The sequence below is a fragment of the Anolis carolinensis genome, chromosome 5 (genome assembly GCF_035594765.1).
Source record: "Anolis carolinensis isolate JA03-04 chromosome 5, rAnoCar3.1.pri, whole genome shotgun sequence".
NCBI classification, from domain to species: Eukaryota; Metazoa; Chordata; class Lepidosauria; order Squamata; family Dactyloidae; genus Anolis; species Anolis carolinensis.
The window spans coordinates 173,293,598-173,319,675 of NC_085845.1; the positions used below are offsets into that span (position 1 = coordinate 173,293,598).

Consider the following 26,078-nt stretch of genomic DNA (forward strand, 5'->3'; position numbering starts at 1 on the left):
GTGAGTCTCCAACATTTTTAATGCTCAGAAGTGAGCCCTCCCCCCAGATGTTCGACTGCAAATCCCATCAGTTCTAGGCAGAATAATCAGTGATTAAGGTAACAGAAGTTGCAGTCCAACAACATCTAGATGGCCACATACTCCTCATATTTGCAATTGCTGCTGGCTGTGTTTACTTTGAATGTTATTATTACACTTGCTTCAGAAATATAGTGGGGGTTTTTTTCCAGAGTGCCATTTTTCAAAGAAGGAGTTTAAAATCACATGTTTCTGACATGTATCTGCAGCAAATCTTTGCAGAAGGCAACAGCAAACCTTCCTCTGAATAAATCATGCCAAGAAAACCCTATGATAAGGTCGCCTTAGGGTCATCCTAAGTCAGAAATGATTTGAATGCAAACAACAATAACAAAATCTTTGCATCTTTGATAAACTCTAAACGGTCTGTCTGTGGTTCAAGCTTCTTACACATCCATTTGGTCCAGAGGATTAAATGTTTAACACCGATATATTTTGTTTGAAGGAAGAATTCTAGACAAGTTTCATTGAGTACTGTTTTGTGCTACCCAGGTATAGCATGGTGATTTTGTTTTATTTCCCAAGGAACATCACATAGAATCCTAGAATTTAAAGGAGAGATATTTGAATTCTCATCCAGAGAGCTCAAGCTCCAGAAATCCAGATGATGTAGTCAACTGCTGATGGCACGATAGTAATGTGATCGAGGTGACCCCCCCCCCCAGGACTTTGTAAAAGATAGTTAAAAAATCAAGACTTTATGTTCTATATTCCATATATTTATAGTAGAAGGTGATTGAGACTTTTTACTGGAGTTTACTGTGGATTATCCCTGCACTCTGGGCAAGAGATAACAACTTCATGAATTGTAAAATCATGCTGCTAAAACTCCACTTTTATGAATTTCCATGCTGGGTTCTCCAGATGTTATGAACTTCGTTCTTATCAAATATTTTCAATTGTTTATATCATTCATGATTCCCCTTTATGCAATGTAACTCACTTTTATGGATTCTCCCTTATTTCCATGAAATCTATCTATCTGCCTATATGTATTTGTACTCTTTGGGATCCCCGGAAAATATGTATTTTTCCCAGCATGGTTTATATTCCAACTTTATTTTATTTTTCATTTTATTTCATATAATTGTCAAATCATGAAATCAAATAGGAAATATTTTGAACTCAACCTGAACCCCAGAACTTATCCCATTTCCTATGACCCAGGCTTCCTTTCCCAAAAACAAAAGGATAATCTGCCACCGCTAAATCCAATCAAATTCAAATTGCATGGACAATATAGGGCTTGAGTCGCCGAATTCGGAGTTTGCTGACCTAAAGGTGATTCACCCCAAGGCAAACATTGTCATATCTCACCCAAAGGAAAAACCAGGACACCTCAGGAAGGCGCCCTGCAGAGCCTGTCAATATGGCTCATCACCACCCATCTTTGCTTCCATCTCTGACACCCCAAGGCATATCTAAAATCTGTATACGTGACAGAAACCCGGACACCCTTGATTGCTGCCATTAATAAATTAAGCACCCTTTAGAAATCGGTCTAGCAGGATTTAATCCTCTGGTTCCTGTCCCCGTCACCTCATTGTTTCGATAACTCCCGCCTTCTCTTTCCTGATTGGCCCGAGTAGAGACAAAAGGCAGTTTCCTATTGGGCCAACGGAGCAAGGCGGGAAACGAAAGCCCGCCTCGTTCAACCTTCTAGCCTATCAACGATCAGATGGGCGGGGAAGCAGGGCGGGAAATTCAAAGGGTTGTCAGACTGAAATTTTGTATAAGTATGGCTTTATTTTGATTGTATGGTACCCTAGTAGACCAAATGATCGCTACTAGAGTCCTCTTCAGCTGAATTGCTCAATAAAGACTCCTTGGCGGATTTTCCTTCAACTTTGGCGGACCTTCTTCATTTCGGCTTCAGGTTGTATTGCGGCTCGTAATTCTCCTTTCGGCTTCGCCAAGGTCCGTTCTCTCAGGACCGGATCGGGTCTCTCCTTAAGGGCCCGATCCCCTAAAACGCGGTCGACAACAGTAACATTAACTTTCTAGCAATGTCTTTACTACCGTGGATAGAACAAACCTGAAATACTTTTTGTCCTATTTTTTTAACTCCTACCTCACACAAGCTACTCTTGTCTGTTTACTAACAACTCAGATTAATTAGTCAAACATTAGATTTTGAAGATTTGAAAACAAATGAAAAGAACCCCTTTCTTCTTAATGGTATTACCTTAGGATTCAGTCTGCTTTTGTAAGGTGATGGTAAAGGCAGATGAAAGGTTGACACCCATTTTGGGTGTAACTAGTAACTAGTAACAAAGATGGCATTTAAAGTAATAGCAATTATGACCACATTACATTGACCAAAACAAGAGGCTTCCCATGTTTCATTGGCAACAATGGGGGGAAGCTGGGCAGCAGAAGCTTCCCCGTATGGGATGGGGTTAGGGGGTAAGTTGGGCGATGCCGGGTATGGGGTGTGGGGCAATACATCCCCTTGCGGGGCACCGCTGGATTCGCCAGGATCCGTGGCAATTCTGGTGGCAAATGTGATGAGGTCTTTAGTTACTGTTCAAAAATAGTAATGAGTAATGAGACAAATTACTTCTGAAAAGTGAACTTCCTGCTAATAACTTCTAGTTCTGGCCTTTTTCTGTCATTATGGCAGTCTATGAATGTAACAAGTAAAACTGAACTTGAGAACTTACCTTTAGTGAGGCTTCAAACCTCTCTAGTTTTCTCTATCAGGAGCTGCTTTCTTGTTCCCTGGCTTCATGAGGCCTGTGGTGGGAGAGAGTTCATAGGATTTTCAGAATACAATAAATGCACAATACAAATAGTGCTAAGATTATTTCCATTCTTTTGCCTCTGACTATTTTCTTTAGCCAAAATCAGTTCTTGTTTGGGGCTGCCATTCTCACAGTCCAACTGCTAGTTTTGCCACTGGCCATGCTACCTGACGGTTTGGGAAGATGTAATTGAAAAAGAGTAACTTTTTGGATCTGGAGGTTCAATGTTTAATTATGTAATTAATGACTGAGGTATGCTAAACTCCTCTGTATATCATAAGTCAGTGCCTTGATCTTAGTAAAATCTACTACCGTACTTAGCAGTACAGTATCAAGGCCTGTAGCCTATATATATGAGGAAGGCCATATTCCTTCCTCAGAAATGTAGCCTACATATTTCTGAGTATTCCTTGCCTAAGAAAACTCTATGAAATTAATGGGGATCCCTACAAGCAAACAGGTCGCATGTAGGCAGGCAAGCACACACATCTTAAATGCTTTTCTTAGCTCATTTCTTAGCTCATTAGTGGCTGCTTAGTAGTTAACAACTAAAAGGAGAGTCAAGGCTAAATTGTCAACTTTTTATGAGAAGCATCCTTTGTTGTTAACAGTTTAAGTTTTCACAAAAAGTTGAACTTCCCTTTCCTTTGGATTTCATATTGGGAAAATGATGGCTTATAAAATAAATTATATGCAGCAAGGTACTGTATATTTTAAAAAATCCTTTTTGTGCTACCTCACCTGGGTAATTAGACTATAATGGAAAGAACCATTTCTATAAGTGTAGCTTTTCCTATTCTAGAAGTACAATAAAAGGAAAGCTAGATTTTTGTTCCTTTTAAACATCCCTGCACTCAACCATTCTCTGCACTCAACAACTGATAAAGAATCATGTTCTTTTTTCTCACGGGGGAAGAAATTATTATTTGGTTATACAAATTGTCCACTTTGCAACTTCTGGAATAAAATCTAAGACTGTGGAAAATTTATGAAAAAGTGTGCATTTGAAAACTGTACAAAAACATAGTCAATAAGAGAAACAGTTATACGTTTTTAAACCACACAAAGAGATGAAACACATACATGGAAATGTGTTGCAATGTTCATGCAAGGAAAAGAATAGTGCTTGAGAATATTCATGGATTGCCATCATTTTGGGGATTCTGGAGGTGGTAGTGAGGAAGGGTAATTTTTCCAAAATCTGAGGGGGAAAAACCCTTTCATCCAATTCAGACTTGAATGGAAAGAAACCCTGAGGTTAAAATTATTAAGTGTCCTCCGTGAGCTCCAGCTGTACAATTCGGCACATCCCTAGGCTGTTCTCCCAGCCAACATCTCGCTCTCTGTGCCTGAGAAAAAAATATCTGCCACCCCATTCTCTTTTTCATCAGGAGGTCAGCAGGAACGTGCACCTGGGCATGGGGTGCGAGTGGGGGACTGCGTGCTTCTCCCTTTTTCCATTGTTTCCCGCTTGTCTCTCCCCCCTCCCGAAGTTGAATATTAGCCTGACATTGGAACAATCGGGCCAGTGTTTCCAGTCCATGGCGATCTCCCAGTGGGACCAAGAGACGACCCCCCTTTCCCCTCCCTGGGGCTGTTCCATCGTCTGAGGATCCTTCCATCCCTCACACTGGCTAAAGATGAGCCTCTCGGAACAAGGGGAGGCCGGGGCTCTTTGCAGCGGTCTATGTGATACAATTACAGTGACTACAAAAATGCGGTGGAGATTAATTATTCCCTTGGGTGGAGGTTACCAACCTCTATTTGTTTCTTGTTAATTGATGGGATGAAAGTGGTTCACAGCATGATTCCAGAGGGTCCTGGTTTTAAAATGTCAAAGAAATCCTCCTCTTCTGCTCCTTACATGGCATCTCTCTTAATCAATGAACAAAATTACGGTAGAAGGAAAATTGTACACAGTCATTGGATAGATGTGAGCGTGTCATAAACTATAGCCAGTGGTTAAAAGGTATTTGATGCAGTCGCAAATGACATGAGATGCAACTGTTCTTTTCTAATATCCCTACACCACATCTTGAAAGTTATAGTCCAAAAGAAGGAGTTTTTCTAGGCCTTAATTTGGATTAAACTATGGATACTTGTGTTATGATTTTTAGCTTTCTAATGTAACAGTTAGACAGGTTTGGGTATCTCCAGATACATTTTAGGCCTGGCCATTCAGCTAATGAAAATACCAGGTCCTGTTCAAGTAATTGCACGTGGAAATGATAATATGGATAAGACGTTTCAGCAAAATCTTTCCAGTGTGTATGCTGAACTGACATCTTTTTGTGCTCACAATAACTATATCAGAAAACTGGCGATTTCAAGGAGCATTCGAATAAGGTTTATGACATTTTTCTGCAAATGTTATGTAATGAGTTCTTCAAAGTATTTCTTAATAATAATTTTCTTCCAAGGAGGGTTCTCATAGCAAAGTAGAGTAATATCTTAGAATGTTGTAAAACAGATGAAAAACATTTAAAACCGAGTTTTGAAAACTAAAGTCCATATGTGATTAAGAGCACTTCCCCCATCTGGCACCCTCCAAATGTATTCTATAATCCATGAATAGCCATCATGTTGTGGTGTTAACTGGGGATGATGGGGCATGTAATCTAACCCATCTGGATGGCCACTGGTTAGTAAGAGACTGGTCTAAAACTTTTTTTAAAAAAAAAACTATGCAAAATTTGTGGCCATTGCTGCAGATTTCCATAGAACCATTAGTTGAAATGACTAACATATTAGCATTCCGGTAGTTATTATCCTCACGATTTTGTAATACACCAGTGTTAGTCCTGGGGACTTGGACAATGAATTATTGCTATTGCCATTGTTATTTAATGCAAAACTAATTCACAATATCATGTAACCATAATTATTGTAAGATTGGGTGATGGGTTTAGATTACAATTATTCAGTGTTGACTGCAATGCACTCTATAGATGTTCAGAGTATCCTTCAAAAACAACTTTTGAGCATAATGTCAGTTTCACTATAACAAAATGGCAACACTGTTGTACAAAGGAAGTTTCCTTCTGTTGAGTCAGAGTATTAGTTCATCTAGGGCTGCATTGCCAACATTTAATGTTTTCCAAAATGTCTGACAGAAGTTCTTCTAATCCTACCTGTAGATGCTAGGGATAGGACCTGTGTTTGTAATTTAGTGAAGCATTCGTGCTTTCGGTCAGAATTCTAGATTCCTTTCCCTAAGCTACATTCCCCAGGATTCATTAGGATTGAACTATAGCAATTATAGTTGAACTATACTGCTATAATTGCATGGTTTGAAAGCACCCTATAGTATATTTGTTATATGTTGAATTTGCTAGGAACTGATGTGGTGTGGTGGTTTCAGTGCTAGACTAGGATTCTGGGAGACCAGGGTACATCTTACTCTCATGGCTTCAGTGGAAGATAATGGCAAACCTCTTTGAATAAATGTTTTCAAGAAAACCTGGTGAAACCTTAAGAGTTACCAAAGATGGCAAACATTTCGAAGACACACAACAATGACCATTTTATTGTGAGCCACTAGGAGCATTACTTTTGGAGAACAAGTGTAGTGTGAATTCAATAAACAGGCCCATTCATAATAGCGTCAGGAGAGTGTGTACTGTTGGAAGGCATCCACTTTGAGAAATGTCTGCTGTTGGAGTCCAACCTCATAAATGAGGATGATGAGGATGAGGATGATGGTTTATTAGCTGCCTCTCCTTGGGGCTGATACTGATGCACCCACAGCCATAACATTAAACTTGTATGCCTCCAGCTCACTTTTTGCAAAATTCCATTCTCTCATCTTCTTCCTCTATTTGCTTTTTAACAAGAGGAAGGAGCAATGGTAGTCAGTGTAAACACTCCCTTTCTCAATTCGGGTTATCCCCAAACAGCCCACTCTTACCTACCCCATTACCAGTAAGCGAAGAGGCACTGGCTCCTAGCTTCCTCCTCCTTTACCCATAGCAAACAAGCAACACAAGCAGGTGAAATGGCTTCATAAAGTCAGAAAGGAGTAAAATCTAGGACTTCCTGGTCTTTTTAATCAGTTTGGATGTTGCAACTGCATCTCTTTCCTCCTCCTGTTTTTTTTTTAAACTACAAAGATGAACAACTGGTAACCTGATCGGTATGAGTCCTCAAAAAGTGGCACCGATTGGCTATTAATTAGCACTCATTGTAAGTCACTGAGCCATGACAAAGCAAAGGAGAGCTTTGACTAGCAAGGTGAACACAAGTCAAAATGACACCATACCAGTGCATGCCAAATGTCCAGAGATGATACAGATTTATGCTGTTGTCTACTAGAATCTTTCTTTCGAGACTTTCATATATGTCATTTAAAGAGCTATGCCATGTTGGTAAAACCAATGTGCTGAAAAATTTATAGTCTAAAGGAATTTCTGGCAGCATTCAAAATGTACTTAGCTCAAAAGCCTACCTGCTTTTATTGCACCCAGAATTTGGCATAAATGTATTTTATTACTTTGGATTATAGCACCTAGACCCTGGCCTCACGAACCATCCTGTCCAGTGAAATCATGCTGGCTGGAGACCTGTAGTTGAAAACATAACTAATCTCAGCTCCATTTGCAGCAACATAAAACTATCCAAATCACTGAATCTGTGTCGATCTAATATCCACAACATCTAATATAGATTATAGGATGTACACTTCCATCATGGATTTTTAACTCACCTTTCTGTGGATGATTCTTGGGGAATACATCATATTAGATTTAGTATGCTTTTAGCAAAGGTAGCCTAAGGTCCCTTCCACACAGAGGCATAAAACCCACATTGAACTGGAATATATGGCAGTGTGGACTCAGATAATCCAGTTCAAAGCAAATACTGTGGATTATCTGCCTTGATATTCTGGGTTATATGGCTGTGTGGAAGGGCCCTAAGTCAGAGAAAACTGCAGGCATGCCCATAGAAGTGTTTATATACTACTCTCAGTGGGATGGGGTATGAATTCTGAACATTTTATTTTCTAACATAAATGTCAATTGTCATTGTTTTATCGAAAAATGCATGAAAAAATGCACTACCAAATGCGTTTGAGTTTTATTAATTTCAGTGTTAATTTCAGAGGATGCTTCATGTTTGGAGACCATCTTGATGGACTGCAATCCCCATCAGCTCTAGCCAGCTGAATATGATACTAGGTGAAGAATGATGTGAGATGCAGTCCAACAATGTCTGGAGTATTCCAGACAGCCTTCATCATTGTGAATGTCTCATCTCCCACCTTCACCATTAGCAATGTTCTCTATGTAATTTTCTCAAGCATTTTTAAAGCAGTGCCCATGGCATTGCATATAACAAGAAAAAAGCTCCCCATATCAAGGCAAATAATTGGATAATTAATTTTTTAGGGTTAATGAGTGGGCTATCCAAATCCTGAAGAAGCTCTTTAAAACTCTTAATTATACCTTTCCGATATATTATTTTCAATCACTCACAGCAGGATGTTGTGTCTGTGGAAGATGTGGCAATTGGAAATGAATAAAAAGCTCATCGGCTCTAGAATATTCCTCCATGCCATTTTAGAAGATTATTTAGAAGCCTTCTGCAGTCCAGAACCAGCGTGGTATAGCAGTCTATTGCACTGCAGATCCAGGAGATGAGGATTTGAATGCCTGCTGAGCCATGGAAACCAAATGGGCAATGCTGTGCAAGTCAAACTCCCTCTGTCTAAGAAGAAGGCAATGGCAAACATATCTGAAAAAAGCTTGCCAGGAAAATGCTATGACAAGATCACCTTGAAGGCACATACCAAAACTTTCCTAGTTTGGAACCTCATTGATAAGAGTTGTATTCCAACACAACTGAAGAGCTCCAGTTTGGGGGATTTACTACCCAGAAATTAGAAGAGTTGCCTTATTTTACTAGAGTTCACAGTCTACCACGCTCAAGTTGCCATGGCCACTTGCCATATTGGCTAAACTAGTGGATTGTGGGAACTATGGTCTCAAAGATATAATTTTTCTAAACTGTGCAATTTGTGCCAGAAGAACCTGTATTCTACAGCATTGCCAGATAAAGGCTTCTGTTTGATTTCTTATATGTGGTGAGATGCTGAGCAAAGCCTCGGAGGGCTTACAATACACACGTGTACTATACAACAACTGTCCCAAGAACTCTTGAGATGTTTGGAAATCCAAATCACACAAGCCCCAACCATTGCCCATGATTACTGAAGTTGATAGAAATGTATCCAAAAACAGGAATGAATTGCCTCTCTTAGCAGCTCCCAGAATGTACCTTTTCGGTGGGTTCTATCATCACTACCACTATTTCTCAAAACACAAAATATACTACTTCTGGATACTTCTGGAATTGGATTGCTGTGAGTTTTCTGGGCTGTATGGCCATGTTCTTCCGGAACATGGCCATACAGCCCAGAAAACTCACAGCAATCCAGTGATTCCAGTCATGAAAGCTTTCGACAACTTTTAGAATTGTGTGTTTGGGGTTTTTAGAGCAGGTTGTGCTGTTCTCAATGAGCCCCTTGAGGTAGAAGACTGGCCTCTGGACTTGCTGCAATGGTTTTGATCTCCAACAAAGGCAGTTCGACCTAGCTGTGTCCAGGCTGGCTGATGCAACCTTGCAAAATATGCACAGAGACAAGTGTTCACACATGCACAGTTGTCATGCATGAAGTCTCTTGCACACATAGGTTTTGCATTGCGTGCAGAAGCAGCCCTTAAACATAGACCTCTTTTACGCTGAAGGAGACAAAGTAACCCAACTAATAAAAATGTGCAAACCAGTGATGTTTGAAGGACCCGGTGTAAGACAAATTTATTAAAACTAATCTGCCGGTCACTATGTCTTTCTGAACCAGTGTCAGTTTGAGATGGGGGCTAAAGTGCTGTGGGTGTGAGGGGGTGCCTAAGACTCTCCTGCCTGCATACAATGAATGTATTTGGGCCATAAAGAGCTCCTAGCTCCACCCTCCGCCTTTCCCTCCCCCAGTGCTAAGCAGCAAGCCAGTCACAGAGACATTCATGCAGGGTATTAGGAAAAACCAAGCTTCCCCCTAGGAATGGCACTTGACTGAGAGTTCCCTCAGCAGACAGCTCCTGAAAGCCACCAGGCTTGCAAAAGGAGAACAGAGAGCCTATTGGGATACAAATTACAGTTCTCTCAGGATTTGCCCGACACACCGGCCGGCCGATGTAAGTTTTCCTACCTGAACTTGGTGACTCTTTCCCTCTCTTTCATCCTCTTTCTCTCATTTTTCCCCCCTGACATCTTTTTCCTTCAGTTTTTTTTTTTTTTTTTTTGCGCTGGAAAAGTTGTGGCCCTTCTTTTCAAATGATCTTTGAACCAAAAACTGCTCATTTCCAAGGCAGTCATCTTTTTCAATTGGCTAAGTTCATTTAAAGAAGAGGGAGAAAAGTGGTGATGAGTTCTACTTTATTTTTAAATATTGCTTCCCAGATGTTGGCAGAAACTTTATGAGGAGGAACGGAGGTGAGAAGCATCCGTGAGCTGAAGCTTTGAACTTTCTAGAAGTTATATTTTAAATAACCTCTAGAGCATAAGTAAAACAGGAAGAGAATATGGAGCCAAAATATTTCCACCCCACTCTTATGGTGCCTTGTACCTGGTCTGCTTCAAAAAATAATTGTGCGCTAAGGATAGATTGTGAAATGTACTCTTAGGCGATTGTAAGGCGTTTATATTTTGATCCTTTAATGCTAAAACCATTCATTTCTCCTCAAACTGCTGATATTCTTGACTCTAATCCCAAGCTCCAGTCATCTCTGAAATTAAAATTTAGAAGGAGAAATTTGAAAGAAGGGGTTGGTTTTTTTTTTTTGTCTTCTCACCTTTCCAAGACTACTTGATCTTTGTTAGTGCCCAATGTGCTCACTCAAAAATGGGTTTTAATATTTACAGCAGCTATGGTAAGTTTCTAATTAATTTGAAATCATGTGTCCCTCATCTCTGATCAGATTTTTCAGCTCCCATAAGATGTTGCGTAAGGCTAAATACTTCCTGTCTGTATTTTTCTTTGCTATTTGCTGGTTCTTTGTCAGGTCTACAGGAACAGTTTTAGTGCTTTTCGGCTTTAGCGTTGACACTTACCTGCCTTTTCCTCTTTCCTTCTCTTGTGGTTTCAGCTTTGAAGTTGTAATATCTGAGGAGTAAAACAAAGAATCAAACATGACGGATGATCAAGACCTTTCTGAGGTTGAGATGAGTCCTGTGGGTTCTGAAGACCACCACTGCCTTTCACCAGGACCTTCCGTGGCATCGGATGCCAACGCTCACCTTTCCAACTCCAGCAGCGGTGAGATGGGGAAGGTGAAAAAGGAGCAGCAGGATTCGGAACCGGACGACGATAAGTTCCCAGTGTGCATCCGGGAGGCAGTGAGCCAGGTACTGAGCGGCTACGACTGGACCCTGGTGCCCATGCCTGTGCGGGTCAATGGAAGCAGCAAGAGCAAGCCCCATGTCAAGCGGCCTATGAATGCCTTCATGGTGTGGGCGCAAGCTGCCCGGAGGAAGCTGGCAGACCAGTATCCTCACCTCCACAATGCAGAGCTTAGTAAGACCCTTGGGAAGCTCTGGAGGTAAGAATGGTGTGGGAAGAAAGCATATAATGTGGGTGCGGGGGAGCTGAGGCATGCTATGGATGGACAGAAGGTCAGAAAGCATATTGGGTCTGTCTTTATGCAGCATGCTGTTAAAGATAGAGCAAGTGGATTGGACCAGGTAAAGCGGAACGGTCGATAGAAGGAAGTATAGAAGAAATTGCCTATCTTAGTTGCATGTTGCCAGTATGAAACTTAGATAGATGACATTTTTGAGCCATGACTCCAAGAATCCTCAAGCTGGTATGGACAGTGAGGAATTCAAGGAGCTGTAGTCAAAAAGGTGACTTTTCAAAAATCTACATATAGATCCTGTTTTGAATTTGCGTATTGTTCAATCCCAAAGTCTGGTTCATCAGACAGTAAAATGCATGCCCATGCATTGGTTTCCAGACATTATTTAATTTGCTTACACATCCCTTCTGTAGATTCTTGGTTCCCCTAAAGTTTTGTTTCCTCATCAGTCCATGAAGCTCTCTTTTTTCAGAGAGTGCTGGACAATCCTGAAATCTGATATCAATCATTATGATGAGAAAATCAGGGCAGTTTTGAGTGCAACCATAAATCTGCTTTTTCCACTGGGCAAATATAAATGTTACTTTTCTGGTGTAAAGTCTACACAGCAAAATGAAATATATACATGGTGGTGGGGACATTTAGACACACATGTGACTCACACACATATAAATACTTATTTTAAATAATAGTTTTAAGCCAGTCCCGTGATTGTGAATGTTCACTTTGAAGCACTTGGAGTTTGACCTGGCTGGTGTACTGTTACCAATGATTTTTTCCAAAAAGGTATTTAAATATATTTCATCCAAAATCTTGAAGACAGAGTAGGCATTGGTAGAGAGGAGCAGTTTTGTGAGAGAAGGAGTTCTGTTCCCGTTTCCATTATTGTTTAGCTACAGGTATCAATAGAACTGGTGAGTGTTAGGAGGTGATGCGGATTTGGGATCTCGTGTTTGAGAAATATTGGGCCAGCAAAAGACTGTGTGAAAGTCTTTTGAAGCTATGAAACAAAAATTAGGGAAATGATGCTACAATGAAAAGATAAAATGCCCTATGCTGCTACTATTTTGTTGTCAATTCGTTACTTTGGGATGATCAGTTCATCAGAACTTTGGTTTGTTTCTGCGTACAGGACTATACATTGTGAAGATAAGACAGTGCCCACTGAGATAGTGGGCAGGCACATGACATTCCTCATTTATGTACATATATGAAATCATATAGTACATTTCCTAAGGCTGCATTCCTATACACAATTGTCTGCAAGTCCCACTGAACAAAGTGGGACATTCTCCAGAGAAAAAATGCATAGGATTGGACTGTTCAGTGTTTGGGGTGTGTGTGAATTATCCATCTGTTTTGTTTGTCTTGCTCTACGGCTACATGGGATCTGGACATCTTCCTTTACAAAGCATTTATTTCAGACATACCACGTTTCCCCAGCATTCAAATTGCACTATAAATCTCATGGGGAAAAGTGGTCATTTCCCCATGCTATAGGGGTCATTGCCATTTAGAGTGCTGTCTTGAGCGCAGTTGTGAAAATGTCATGATTACCTACAGAAAAATGGCTGGGATATTGGTGATTATAACAGATGCAATTCTCCTCCTGTCCTCTACACCTGCAAGGCTGAAATGAATTCATTTCAAGGCAAGGACCTTCAGGAGAAGTCACTTGTTAGGATCGTGGTTTGATTCTGTGGCTTTATTTGTACCTACTGCCTTGGGGAATGTGACAGGATTTCCTTTGTACCTGAGACCTGCGGTTTGAAAAAGGGTTTTGCTTTTAAAACTCTAATTTCCCAGAGTTTCCCATCCAGGTTACAGTCCAAAAATACCTTTTCCAAATTCTTCCTGAAAGCAGTTAGACTTTTGAGAGAAAAGCAAGAAATTTGCGTTTGCTTTATGTGGCCCTTGGAATATATGTCAACCAGCTTTTTAAAAAATGAGATGTCCATATAGAATTTCATTTGCTGGACAGGATAATCTTGCTACATTTTGGTAGAGATCTATATTGTATTATTGTCTGTGCAGCAAAGCGTACTTTTAATGGATCGTGCATATCAGCTTTAAAAGTGGATTTCATCGATGACACCTTTTGGTGTCAGCTTCAATATGGCACAGTTTATTCTGAAAGAAAATTTACATTACTTTCCTTTTTTGAGTTGAAATCTCTGGGTTCTGGTTTGGATTTTTGCTTTATTTGAAAAGCAAAAAACAGAAAACAAAATGGAAGATGCCATTTTCATACTATCACATGACGCATGGCTTACAGGAGACAAATGAAATATAAACTGAAATCCCAAGATCAGGCCCTAGTGGTTGTTTTCAAAGTCTTTCTCCCATCCACACCCTAACCATCATTCCTTCTAGGAATCTAAATAAGTAGCTAGGCCTAGTTCATGTGATTAGCTGTGCTGAGCAATTTGTCTATGGGGAGCATGGCAACACGCATGTGATGAAGGGCTAAGGGTTCCACTTCATGCCCCTTGTGCCCTTGCTCATGAATAACTCCAGTCAGTGATTAGAAGAGGAAGGGCCATGGCTCCGTAGCAGAGCACATGCTTTGCATGCAAACATTCATGAGTTTGATCTCAGCATGGAAAGTTAGGGTCAGGAAACATTTTGACCTGAAAATCTAGAGAGCATAAACAATACTGAACTAAATGTACCATTGGTGTCACTCATTGTAAGGCAGCTTTTTATATCGAAATACTTCTTCGTTGTCTCCCTAAAGTTGTCTCCCATTTTCATCCCAGTTTATACACCAACACACAAAAATATAGACTGAACTTTTTAAAAACTGGTTTCAGATCTCTCCCCCATCCTTTCTCTGGTTTGTCTCACAGGCAATTCTTTTAATGGGTCTGAATCACAGGTACAGTTTAAAGAAACCAGAAACAAAGATTCAAATGCTAACTTTCAGACTCATCCTTTTCAATGACTTCAGATTATCTCTTCAGTAAAAGAGATCAGCACCCAGTGGGGATTTTTATTTTTATTCTTCCTTTGACAGACCAAATACCTTTCCAAATTCTTATTCCCGTAGAAAGTAAAATCCCCAAATAAAATGGGAGACTATGGTAATCACAAACAAATGTTTATATATTCATCCTTTGCACACCTGCATTTTTCTCAATCCTTGGGAAACTGTTTCAGATAACTCAGTGGTATTTTGCTGTGATGTATACATTTATTCGTTTTTTATGCTTATAACTTGCTTTATTCTTATGTTTGAAAATAAGGATGTTCCTGAGTAAAATCTGCATTGTTTTGTCTCGAGCTTCTTTCTTGCTGATGTTTTGCCAGAATTCCATAACATTTTGGGGGGTATTTGAACTCCACACCTCTCCTGGTACATATTTGTTCATCCAATGGAGTAGTTCTAAAACTAGCATTCAATTCTAAATTGGTATGTTTATTTTTAATAGTAATTATGTTTTATGTTTGATTATGGTTGTGTTGTATGTTTCTGTGTTGGTAATTGAATGCTTTACTTATGTTGGAAACCGCCTCAAGTCCCTTCGGGGAGATAGAGCGATGTACAAATAAAGTTTTATTATTGTTTCTTCCATGTACTACTGCTGGTAGCTGTACTGCTTTTAGTAGTGCCAGCCGACATAGCAGCAGTAATCATAATCGTGAAACCGACCACTGGGCAGAATAAGGTGGTATTTCAGGCAATCATGAAAGGACAGTTAAACTGGTAGTGGTTTGTTTAGATTGTATATTGTTGCACGTTGCTGTGGTATTATTCTTATTGCATAGTATTGTATTGCTGATCAAGGAAAGTGAAAAGTGTTTAAGAGGTTTTTCTGCTTTCTATACAAGAACTTTTTTCAGGTTTGGCTACTATGCACTTTGGCTAATAGTGTTGCAAGTTTGAGGGTGGATGGTTCCATTGCTATATTGCCACAGGTCCCACAATATCTTAGTGCCCTTCCACACAGCCATATAACCCAGAATATCAAGGCAGATAATCCACAATATCTGCTTTGAACTGGGTTATCTGAGCCCACACAGTCATATAATCAAGTTCAATGTGGATTTTATACAGCTGTGTGGCAGGGTCCTCTTAATCATAATCATACCGACCTGATTTAGAATCTACGGGAGTTGACTTATCTCAAATCAGACCAAACTATCTATTGTTTTGACCTCTGAATGGGTTTGAGCTACATTCCTAAATGCACTTCTCAAAGAGCAGGTTCTTCTGAATTCAGTTGGATCTTCTTATTTACTCTTTCAAAGAATCATTTGAATTATTCATCCTCTAACATTTGTTACATTTCCAAAACAATGGCAACAACACATTTCACTCTTCTTAAAGTTTGCTAAATAATCATTTAAAGTAGGGAAGAACTTTTTTAACTACTGTAGTTACAGATTCAAAAACCCACTTCTGTTGTTGATATAAGTATAACTCAGCTCCTTAGTAAGAACCTAGTATGAAATGCTCCAAGAAAACTACCCCATTTTCAACTGAGCTTGTGCATGTAAAATATATTTGTCTGTGAAGGATAGGTATCTCTAGCTAGTATATTAGAAGTGAGTGATAAAATAAAGACTAATAATAAATGTCTTTATTTCATGTAACTTGTTATGCACTATCAGTTAGAAACTATTAAAATATCATCCCGCATGCAATTGATTAGGCATTTTTAGCTTAATAAATGTCCAACTGTTACAATAATGTAAGAATTTAGCAATATAAAATGTTATAAGTTGCCTGATACAAAATCCAACAAAGATTTTAATATCTAAAATAAGTATATATCTGCATTGAGTAGAAAGAGGCAAAAAGGTATTTCCTGAAAAAAGAATCACATTCACTTCTGTAACTACAAAGTCCAGTGACAGTGTCAGAATGTTGCCAGTGGCTTTTCAACCCATCTAGAATTAATTAGATTAGTGAAATGATAAATGAGGTGACCGTGATTGTTTTGAGTCTAGATTTCATTCAGCTCATGGTTGCATTTAATTCCCATGATGCTTATTATGGTTTTCTTATTTTCTCTTCTGTCTTTGAGAATTTAGTCATCATCAATTCACAGAACAAGGATAATTGAACACTGGAATTTATGTATGAGAAATGTGATTAGGATTCCATTGCAGCTCACAATCATAATTATAGAATCATTGAATTGGCAGAGACCACAAGAGGCATCCAGTCAAACCGCCTGCCATGCAGGAACACACAATCAAAGCATTCCTGACAGATGGAGATACCAGTATTTGTTAACTAGTTAATATTGGTATTAGTTAATATTGGTATGGAATTTCTAATTGTGCTCCCTAGAGTCAAAATAGCTGGGCTCTCTCTGGTGCCTCCTATTATACTGAATGGTAGTGAATATTGACCAATTGAATCCTAGATAAAGTTGAGTTTCCGTTTAGTATCCTGATCCCTAATATTTGTATTTCCTTCCTTCCTTCCTTCCTTCCTTCCTTCCTTCCTTCCTTCCTTCCTTCCTTCCTTCCTTCCTTCCTTCCTTCCTTCCTTCCTTCCTTCCTTCCTCCTGCATGCATGATTTGAGATCTCTTGGGAATTCCTTCTCTCTTCTGCCCTTCCAGTTCCCTCTGGTGCATCTAACGTTAACACGGAAAAGGTCCTTCTCAGTAGTTGCTTCTTCTGAGAGGGATTGGGTCCTGCAGAAGTGTGCCGTACCGTCTATGTTCTGTTTATCTCGTTTTCATGAATTATATATTTTAATTGGTTTCAATTTTATGGATAGTTTAGTTTTATGTTTAACTTTTCTACTTGGTATATTTTTTTTAATCTATGTCAGTTTCAGCCATTATGAACTTGTTTTGAATTTAAAACTGGGGGAAATGCAAGATATTTACAAAAGCAACAACAACAACAATTCTGACTTAAGGTTGGCCAAGACCTTTACAGTCCTGAGGCAAAGAACAAACTGGTCTGGCCATTTCTATCAATGGAATCATTGAGGTTCTGCACATTACCTTGTCCTTTGACTTCGGACTAAAAAGACATTGGGGACCCTTCCACGCAGCTGAATAAAACCCCACATTTTCTGCTTTGAACTAGAATACATAGCAGTGTGGACTCAGATAACCAAATTCAAACCAGATATTGTGGGATTTTCTGCCTTGATATTCTGGGTTATAGGACTGTGTGGAAGGGCCCTGGGGCTATTTTTAGACAGAATAATTGTTGCTGTTCCTGTTGTTGTTAATGTTAATATCCCTCCTTTTCCTCAGTTTGGGAAAAGGTGATTCACAGCAGATTAACCGCTGAATCTAACTATCAAAATTGGCTGTGGAGCTACGATCTCTGCTCCACTTGAAGGCAAGAGGCTTGATTTGAAGTTCAGAGCAGCCCATTGAGGTGCTCACAGCCCTGTCCTTTAACGCTGTTCCTCCCATCTAATCTCCAACACTTGCTGCCTGAGGCACCTACCTCCTTTTGCCTCATAGTAGGGCCAGTGCATGGAGCCCACAGTGGCACAGTAGGTTAAACTGCTGAGCTGCTGAACTTGCTACTCAAAAGGTCGGCAGTTCGAATCCGGGGAGCGGGGTGAGCTCCCACTGTTAGCCCCAGCTTCTGTCAACCTAGCAGTTTGAAAACATGCAAATGTGAGAAGATCAATAGGTACCGCTCTGGCGGAAAGGTAACGGAGCTCCATGCAGTCATGCCGGCCACATGACCTTGGAGGCGTCTACGGACAACGCTGGTTCTTCGGCTTAGAAATGGAGATGAGCACCAACCCCCAGAGTTGGACACGACTAGACTTAATGTCAGGGGAAAACCTTTACCTTTCTTTACTTTAAGGCCAGTCCTGTTCTGGTTTCAGAGGATCAGTCACAACATACCTTGCTGACAGTAATCCATGGGCCAAATCAACATGGCTGCCTTCTTCGTCTTCTTTTTAATCTGATTTATGACTTTATTTGCTCTGCCTTATTTGCTTTTGCTAACAGAGACTTCCTTGTGCCTCTCCTCGCTAACATAGCTGTACACGTTTTCTTCGCTTTTTTCAATATCCTGCTGCCAACACTTGAAAATGAGTAGAAATATTTTAAAATAAATATTACCTTAAAATACACTTCAGACTTCTCTCTCTCTCTTTTTCCTGCTCTTGCTCCCAGCCTGAAAAACTGAAATGCAATTTTATTTGGCTATTCTGCCGTGAAGTTCTAATATGGCAATATGCGAGCCATACTTTGAAATCTCTGTGATCCAAGACACACAGAAATCAGAAAGATTGGTTTCTGCACTCCTGCACTCCTGCTGTTGAAGTCTTCATTTGATGGGCCATGTTTTTCTTTATATAGGTTAGACCAGGCATGGGCAAACTTTGTTCCTCCGGGTGTTTTGGACTTCAACTCCCACCATTCCTAACAGCCTCAGGCCCCTTCCTTTTCCCCCTCGGCCGCTTAAGCGGCCGAGGGGGAAAAGGAAAGGGCCTGAGGCTGTTAGGAATGGTGGGAGTTGAAGTCCAAAACACCTGGAGGAACAAAGTTTGCCCATGCCTGGGTTAGACCAACTACAAATATATTTCAGTGGAAAGGGAGTGACAGATGGGGAGAGGAGTAATACGTAAAGTCATGAAAACTGTCCTATATTGTAGAGACAGAATTAAATTTGTGTCCCTATGTCTTAAAAAGAATTCCTGATAGTCCATGTTTTGAATCTTACCCTATTGTTTTTTTTCCCCACATGGGACATTTTAGTTGGGAATGTGAAATACACCAAAGGCAACTTCTCTATATTTTCATCTACATAGAACAAGCAGAGATTTGGGAGAGTTTTGGATTACCGCTCCCTGAATTCCTCAGACGGCATAGCCACAGGTTTTGGGAGCTGTTGTTCCAAAAGCAGCTTTCCCAGTCTCTACTTAAAAGTAAACGAAAGAACGAAAAAAGAGATTTGGGGCTATTTAAGCTGCCTATGCAGAAACAAGTAGAATGAAAGTTATAGGTTCGAATTGGAACTGACAAGCCTGACTTCATTGACCTCAAATTCGACGAAAATCATCACTTTTGACTTGGTTCTTCTTGTGTTTGACTGCCACTGCTGTTGTGGTTAATACATTTTGTTCAATTTTCCCTTCCTGATCTGTAATTTTACATTTCAAACAAAAAAATTCTAAATTTTATTTATTTCAGACATTTATATCCCGTCCTTCTCACCCCCGAGGGGGGAATCTGGGCGGACTCACAATCAGCTATCATTCAATGCTAGAAAATATTTAAAACCATTACAATTAAAAACAAATTAAACATTAATTAAAATATCAATTTAAACATCCATTTAAAAAAGCGCAGTTCAAGTCCTGATCCTGGTCTGTCCATTATCAGTCATAAAATCATTTTTACTATTAATGCTGCATCTGCTGCTCAAATGACTGGTCCTACAACCAAGTTTTAAGTTTATTTTGAAAATTTAGGTTTCTTCTCTTTTTTCTTTGTTTGTGTGTGTATAAGTGCCTTCAAATCTCCTGTCGGCTTATAATGATCTTATGCATTTCCATGACATTTTCAAAGGTTTTTCTTAGGCAAAGAATACTCAAGAGGTGGTTTTGCCAGTTCCTTTTTCTCAAATATCGCCCCCAGCACTGGGTGTTCATTGGCGGTCTGCCATCCAAGTACTAACCAGGGTTGACCTGCTTAGTTTCCAAGAGTGGTGCCTTTAGGGTGTTTAGGCCCAGTTCTTTTTGTACTTTGCACAAAATGTCAAGGGCATCCCTCTTTTCACACCCATGCATCCCTTTTTATCATTTATAAAGTGCTGGTTTGATAACCCATGTACCATCAATAGACTTGCCTGTGTATATGCTGAACACAGCCAGGGTATAATCTGATTAGTCCTTCTGTTGTAGCTGTCTATTATGAATATTAGACTCCAGGACTCTGTATCTTTACTTTATATAAGTACTCTATAGTGGCAATATATAAAAGGGAAAAACAATGAAAATAAACAAAATCTTGCTACCAGTATTACAAACTCTAAAATCAGGACAGTAAATAAAGAGCAACATTCAGAAAACAGGGGAATTCCAGACAAGAAACCATCAGGGCCAGCTAACGCCTCCCAACAAAGGATCCCCCCAGGCAGGAACCAGCCAGACTTTGAAGCTGAAAGGCCATTCAGTGCTAATCAAAGTGGCCAATTGCAACATTCACACTTGCCTCCAACAGAAAAGAGTTCTTTCTCCCACCCTGGGCATGCCACAGATAATATAAACCCCACTTGCCTAGTTTCCAGCAAACCTGACAACCACTGAGGATGCCTGCCATAGATGTGAGTGAAACATCAGGAGAGAATGCTTCTGGAACATGACCATACAACCCAGAAAACTCACAGCAACCCTATAAAAAGGGTTGCTTGTTCCAGTTCTTGCTATTATTATGTACCATGGTAGACATTTTCCCACTGTGTACCTATGGGAGAGTGGGGCAATTGCAGTCTTCTTCAAATGTATCTACAGTTGCCGAACTTTGTGAGCCCCCATTATTGTCTCTTTACATATAGATACAGAGACTGCATAACATTCTTAATGGTGAAAATAGATGCATCTCAATGGAACATGGGACTGGTATGTGTAGGAAAACACTATAAACTACCAAATGTAATTAAATCATTAGGCTTGTCGCAATATGTTATATTTACACACAATGCCCACATTCTTTACAAAAAGGCTACATGCTATATATAACCTAAATTTAGTTGTGAGACTCAACTGGAGTAGATACTTTGAATCAATTGGGATTTGGTAAACCAAATATAAATCCTATTAATTCAGTGGGCATACTCAGTTTGAGACTAATGTTTGGACTTAGGCCATTGCCTTTAGTATTCTCATTTTATAGATCATGTGCCGATAGCGGGTTTCCAAAAGGTTCATCTCCCACTACTCCTACATGTCTCCACACTAGAGGAGTCAGAAACTCTGCTGAGTTTTCTTATGAATTTAGGAAACCACATGCACATAGCTCATGTGTATGTTTTCATGTGAAAACAGACAAGTTTGTTTTGCCTAATCAATGTGTGCTGTCCTGACATGTGATGGTACACATGGCAGTTACCGATCATTTCCTATAAAAAGGAAGTGTAATTGCATGACCATTTGTTGGTTGCATGGATTAAGGTTTCTCATGCCTTGCCCGTCTATTTTTGCTCCTGGCTCCACAAAGATTTAGCAAGGCTGTGGAGAGGCAATGTAGGTTGCTAACTATTAGTGGAATCAGTGGCAATGTCACATATAAGTTTTTTAGTGTGGGAAAATAAGGGTGTGTGAAGTATGCTCTACTTCTGTCCGTCTCATGAAGAATTCACCATGAAACCACACCTTTGGGAGATATAAATATGCCCTTATCTGTTTTCATAGTGAGTCTCCCACTGGACTATCGTGTGCTCTTCTCTTACAGTCTGAATCTGACTTTAAAAAATGATTTGTAGCATAAGGGGGCAGTTAGAAGTGATTGCTCTGTTCCTCCAGCAAAGATGGGGCAAAATCTCCATCGCTGTTTTTCTGGACTAAAAGTGTGTTGTTTTGTGGGTAAAGGATGTACCAATGGTTCTTTTTCACTAAATAGGTGTAGAAAACTGAGAGAATATAACCACCAGACAGAGAATGTAAAGCTCTGAGATTAGATAGTGTAGATTGTTTGTAGTTTGCAGCTATTGTTTCTTTGGTGGTTAGGATGTAGTAGTATTATTCTAGAAAAACTTATATTGTTGTTGATTTTTCTTTTTTGCTTTTTGGGGGATATGTTTATATGTAGGTTTTGTTTTAATCTGTCTTAATAAAAAATTAATCCTAAAAAAAGAAAAGAAGAAGTAGCCCTTGCAGTAACATCTGTGTTGATAACTGGCCAGCTTCTTTTGTATACTGTAATTAACCATTCCATTTACTTTGCTTGAAGTTGTGCTCCCCTGCTTCCTCATACCATGCTGGGAATTATCCCTTAGAAAGCTTTCGGGCTGTAGAAGACATTATGATTGCTATTGGCACCTTTTTCACAATGCAGAACACACTGTATCCAAGCCCTTCGTTTCCACTAGATAGCTGAGTCATGTGTCTTCAGATCATTCCCGATTCCTGACAAAATGTATCTGTCAACTCTGAAAAGTTAGAAATATAAGAATTTAAGCTGCCAAAGATTTAAAAATGTTATGAAAGACTATACTTCCTTTAGTATTAGATTGCCCAGTGGTAAATAAATCACTAATCCACATTTCTTAGGCTACAGGTTGGGATAATTTATTCCTGAACTAATGTGAATTCAGTCCTGTTGACCAATCTTTAGAACTAAGGATTATTTCATTCTTTATGTATTTTTGCTTCTAGGGAAGGGACAGTTTATGTGGAATTTTCTGCCTAATATGACAAAATAACTTGGTTGGTTTTAATTTTTGTTTACCTTGACATGGGTAGATAGGCGAGGACTGCATTTTGTGCTCTACCTCAAGTAGCAAAATGTCTTAGGCCCCATCTTCTGGCTTCAAACATATAAGACCTCTTCTAGAAATGAATCACTGACTGCAATGAAAGGGTAACCCAAGACAAAAGGCTGACTTACAAGTGCATTTCCCCTTCCACGTGCCGCCTCATCACTGGTGACTTGTTCGTGACTCCTGAGTGAGTGTCTGTATTGCATAGTATAATTTAGCTGTGGTCATAATTAGACAATATGAATGTTTCGCCTGTAGGACTGAAGCATACTAGTTATCATCAGATGTTTCTTTTAATAATCGTATGCTATTGGGGACTGTATAGAGTGAAAATTCTTCTTTTGCCAACATCAGAGAGTAACTGGAATTCTACCGTTAGTCCTGATTAGAATAGACCCATTTCATCAATGGGATTTACTTATGCACTTCTCAGTCACATACCTTCCAACTGTCCCAGTTTGGTAGAGACAATCCTAATGAATCCTCTGTTAGCTTGTTAGCTGGTTTTAAATTGTTCCAATTTTTCTCACCTCCCAGTTTCTCGGTTTGTGACTCAGCTTGTCTTTGCTGCAAAATGAGAACTGTACAAAGTGCAAAAGTTGTTTTTTACACAGTTAACTCAGAAAAGAGAATGGTGCAGCCTTGTCTTTCCCTGTAGACTGAGACAAATTGAAACTGCTACAGCCTCTCACAATTTTTGTGTTTTTCCTTATTAGTAACTTTTCCTATCTTGACCATCTTCCATATTCTCATGTTGTTCAGTCATGCAATTTTCACCTGTGAAATGTTGTAAGGTATGCAACAATTGGTTTAATACATCGATTGTAGATTTGAACTGATCAATTGAATTCAGGCCACAATGTTGGTATGTTTCAAAGAGCCTGCTTAAAAAGACATTAAAAGAATCCTAGTGTATTTTTGAAACTGGATTTAGTGGCTTGATCTTTTTTGACATCTTTGTCCCAACAAAATCTTGTACTTCAGACTCTTTGCAAATAAACTACTGGTTGCAGGCTAGATACCAAATTAACTTTGGCTTTTATAGAGCCATTGGATTCTTCTAGCCCAGTAAATCCCTTGAGAGACTGGATCCTTGAGGGATGTTTTACTTTAAGAGTTAGAGACAAAGAAGCAAAAGTGGAGAGGGAGAATAACAACGAATGCTGATTCTTGGTTGTGGTAGGAAATGTTTTGGGAACAGCCTCAACCCTTTTGACAACAGGATTAAAATCATCAGAATCTGGTCTACTGTAGCTGGAAACGTCTACTGCTTTGAAGTGGTCAAAATACAGATGTCCACAGCACCCTCTCCTGGATTAGAAATCTAATAACAAATTACAGAGATAATAAAGATTTGTTGCAGAAAAGGTGTAGTTGTGTTACAGCACCAAGGATAACGAAAGGGACATTCAGAGGCATATCCATCAATGCTCTATCTACATCAGTGGTTCTCAACCTGTGGGTCCCCAGGTGTTTTGGCCTACAACTCCCAAAAATCCCAGCCAGTTTACCAGCTGTTAGGTTTCTGAGAGTTGAAGGCCAAAACATCTGGGGACCCATAGGTTGAGAACCACTGATCTACATGAACCTATGAAATGAAGAAGAACAACAAGTGTCTCAGAAATATTCTCTGATGCACCTCACTTCACAATATGTGTGTCCAGGAATTTGTAGAGAGATCAGTAACCGATCACAAGGAGATGCTGACTTGGGGGTATAGCTACAATTATAGTTGGAACGTTAAAAGTTGTCTATAATCTGTTACCTGCAATGTGTGCTTATGTTTATTTTTATAATGAAGGCATACTAAAATTATATTTTAGCAGTAATGCTATGAGTAGAAACAACAATGACTTTGACGTTGTCCAGTTGCTTTAAATATTTTAGCATTTTAGTAGAATTTTCATTCAACCATCCTAAGAATATATTTGTTCTAGTAATAACTAATTCTAGTAATGTTGACAAGAACACATTATTGAATGCCATGTGTTTAAATCACACACTTATTATAATTTAATGTCAAATTAAGGCTTCACTGTAGATTACTGGCAATCTGGCAAGCGAGTTTAAGAGATTTTTACCCCCATACAGAATTTATGCTTACGAGAAAGAAGGAATTGTTCATTAGCACTTTAGGTCTGCAGATACGCCCTCAAAGGCGTTTTACATTTCTGCAGTTCAATATCCCAGTCATATTTTATCCATGCTGCAGCATTGACTGAAAACAATAACTTAGTATTCTATCCATTCATAATAGATATAAATAAAGCTAGTGGATGGTGGAGATACAATCTTTTCACTGTTAGTTGGTTTCTCTATCTTTTTAATGCCACATTGCACGTGCATGGCTTAGGGAGAGACTCTAAACAACTCCAACAACAACAAAATTTACTTTTAGCAAAAAAAATTGGCAAACTCTTGGATGTGTATAAGAGGCATTGGTTTGTCTAACAGAAATAACAACCGAGGTTGGGCACATCAGGTGCCAGTGATGCTTGTATGAGAATGATCTATGCCATGTTTACAAGGGTTGTTGTTGTGAACTGACTACCACCATTTCAGCTTCAACTTATGGTGACCCTATGAGCGAGAGACCTTCAAATCACCCTATCATCAACATTTTTGTTCAGGTCTTGCAGACTCGGAGCTGTTGTTTCCCTGATTGAGTCTATTAATCTGGAATGTGGTCTTCCTCTTTAACAACTGGTCTACTTTACCCAGAATTACCAACTTACAGTGACTGCCATCTACCTTGCCAACCATTATCAGCCTTTCTAGCAAATTGTCTCTTCTTGTGATATGGTCAAACTGTGACAGGCTCACTTTAGTCACCTTGGCTTCTAGGGAGAGTGCAGGCTTAATTTGCTTCAAGATCCATTCATTTGTCTTTATAGCCATGCATGCTATCTGTAGAACTCTTTTCCAGCATGACATTTGAAATTATATGATTTTCTTTCTATCAGATTTCTTCACAACCATGTATAGAAATGGAAATAACAATGCCAAGTGTCATCCTAACTTTAGTATTCAATGCTATATCTTGACTCTTTGGGATTTTGTCTTGTTCCTTCATAATTGTCCAGGTCCTACTCTTTCTGTTTTCTTGACTGCAGTCTCCATTAATAACTATGCCAAGTTATAGAAAATCTTGAACTATAGTATTAAAATGTCCTCATCATCCACTTAAAAATAATTTGAATCACC

At 39.4% G+C, this 26,078-nt stretch overlaps 1 protein-coding gene and 1 long non-coding RNA gene across 2 annotated transcripts in view; one reads left to right on the top strand and one right to left on the bottom strand.

Moving 5' to 3' along the window:
- Positions 1 to 1,804: 1,804 nt before the first annotated feature.
- LOC134299628 (uncharacterized) lies at positions 1,805 to 11,005 on the bottom strand. The gene is made up of 3 exons (XR_010006860.1): positions 10,929 to 11,005; positions 2,742 to 2,814; positions 1,805 to 2,044 (listed from the first exon to the last, which is right to left on the bottom strand). It is a non-coding gene; the product is annotated as an uncharacterized LOC134299628 (long non-coding RNA).
- Position 11,006: 1 nt separating this feature from the next.
- Positions 11,007 to 26,078, top strand: part of sox10 (SRY-box transcription factor 10) — a 28,664-nt gene continuing 13,592 nt past the window's right edge. The window contains exon 1 of the mRNA XM_003227146.3: positions 11,007 to 11,416. Coding sequence (XP_003227194.1) covers positions 11,007 to 11,416 — 410 coding nt within the window. The remainder of the gene's footprint in view (positions 11,417 to 26,078) is intronic.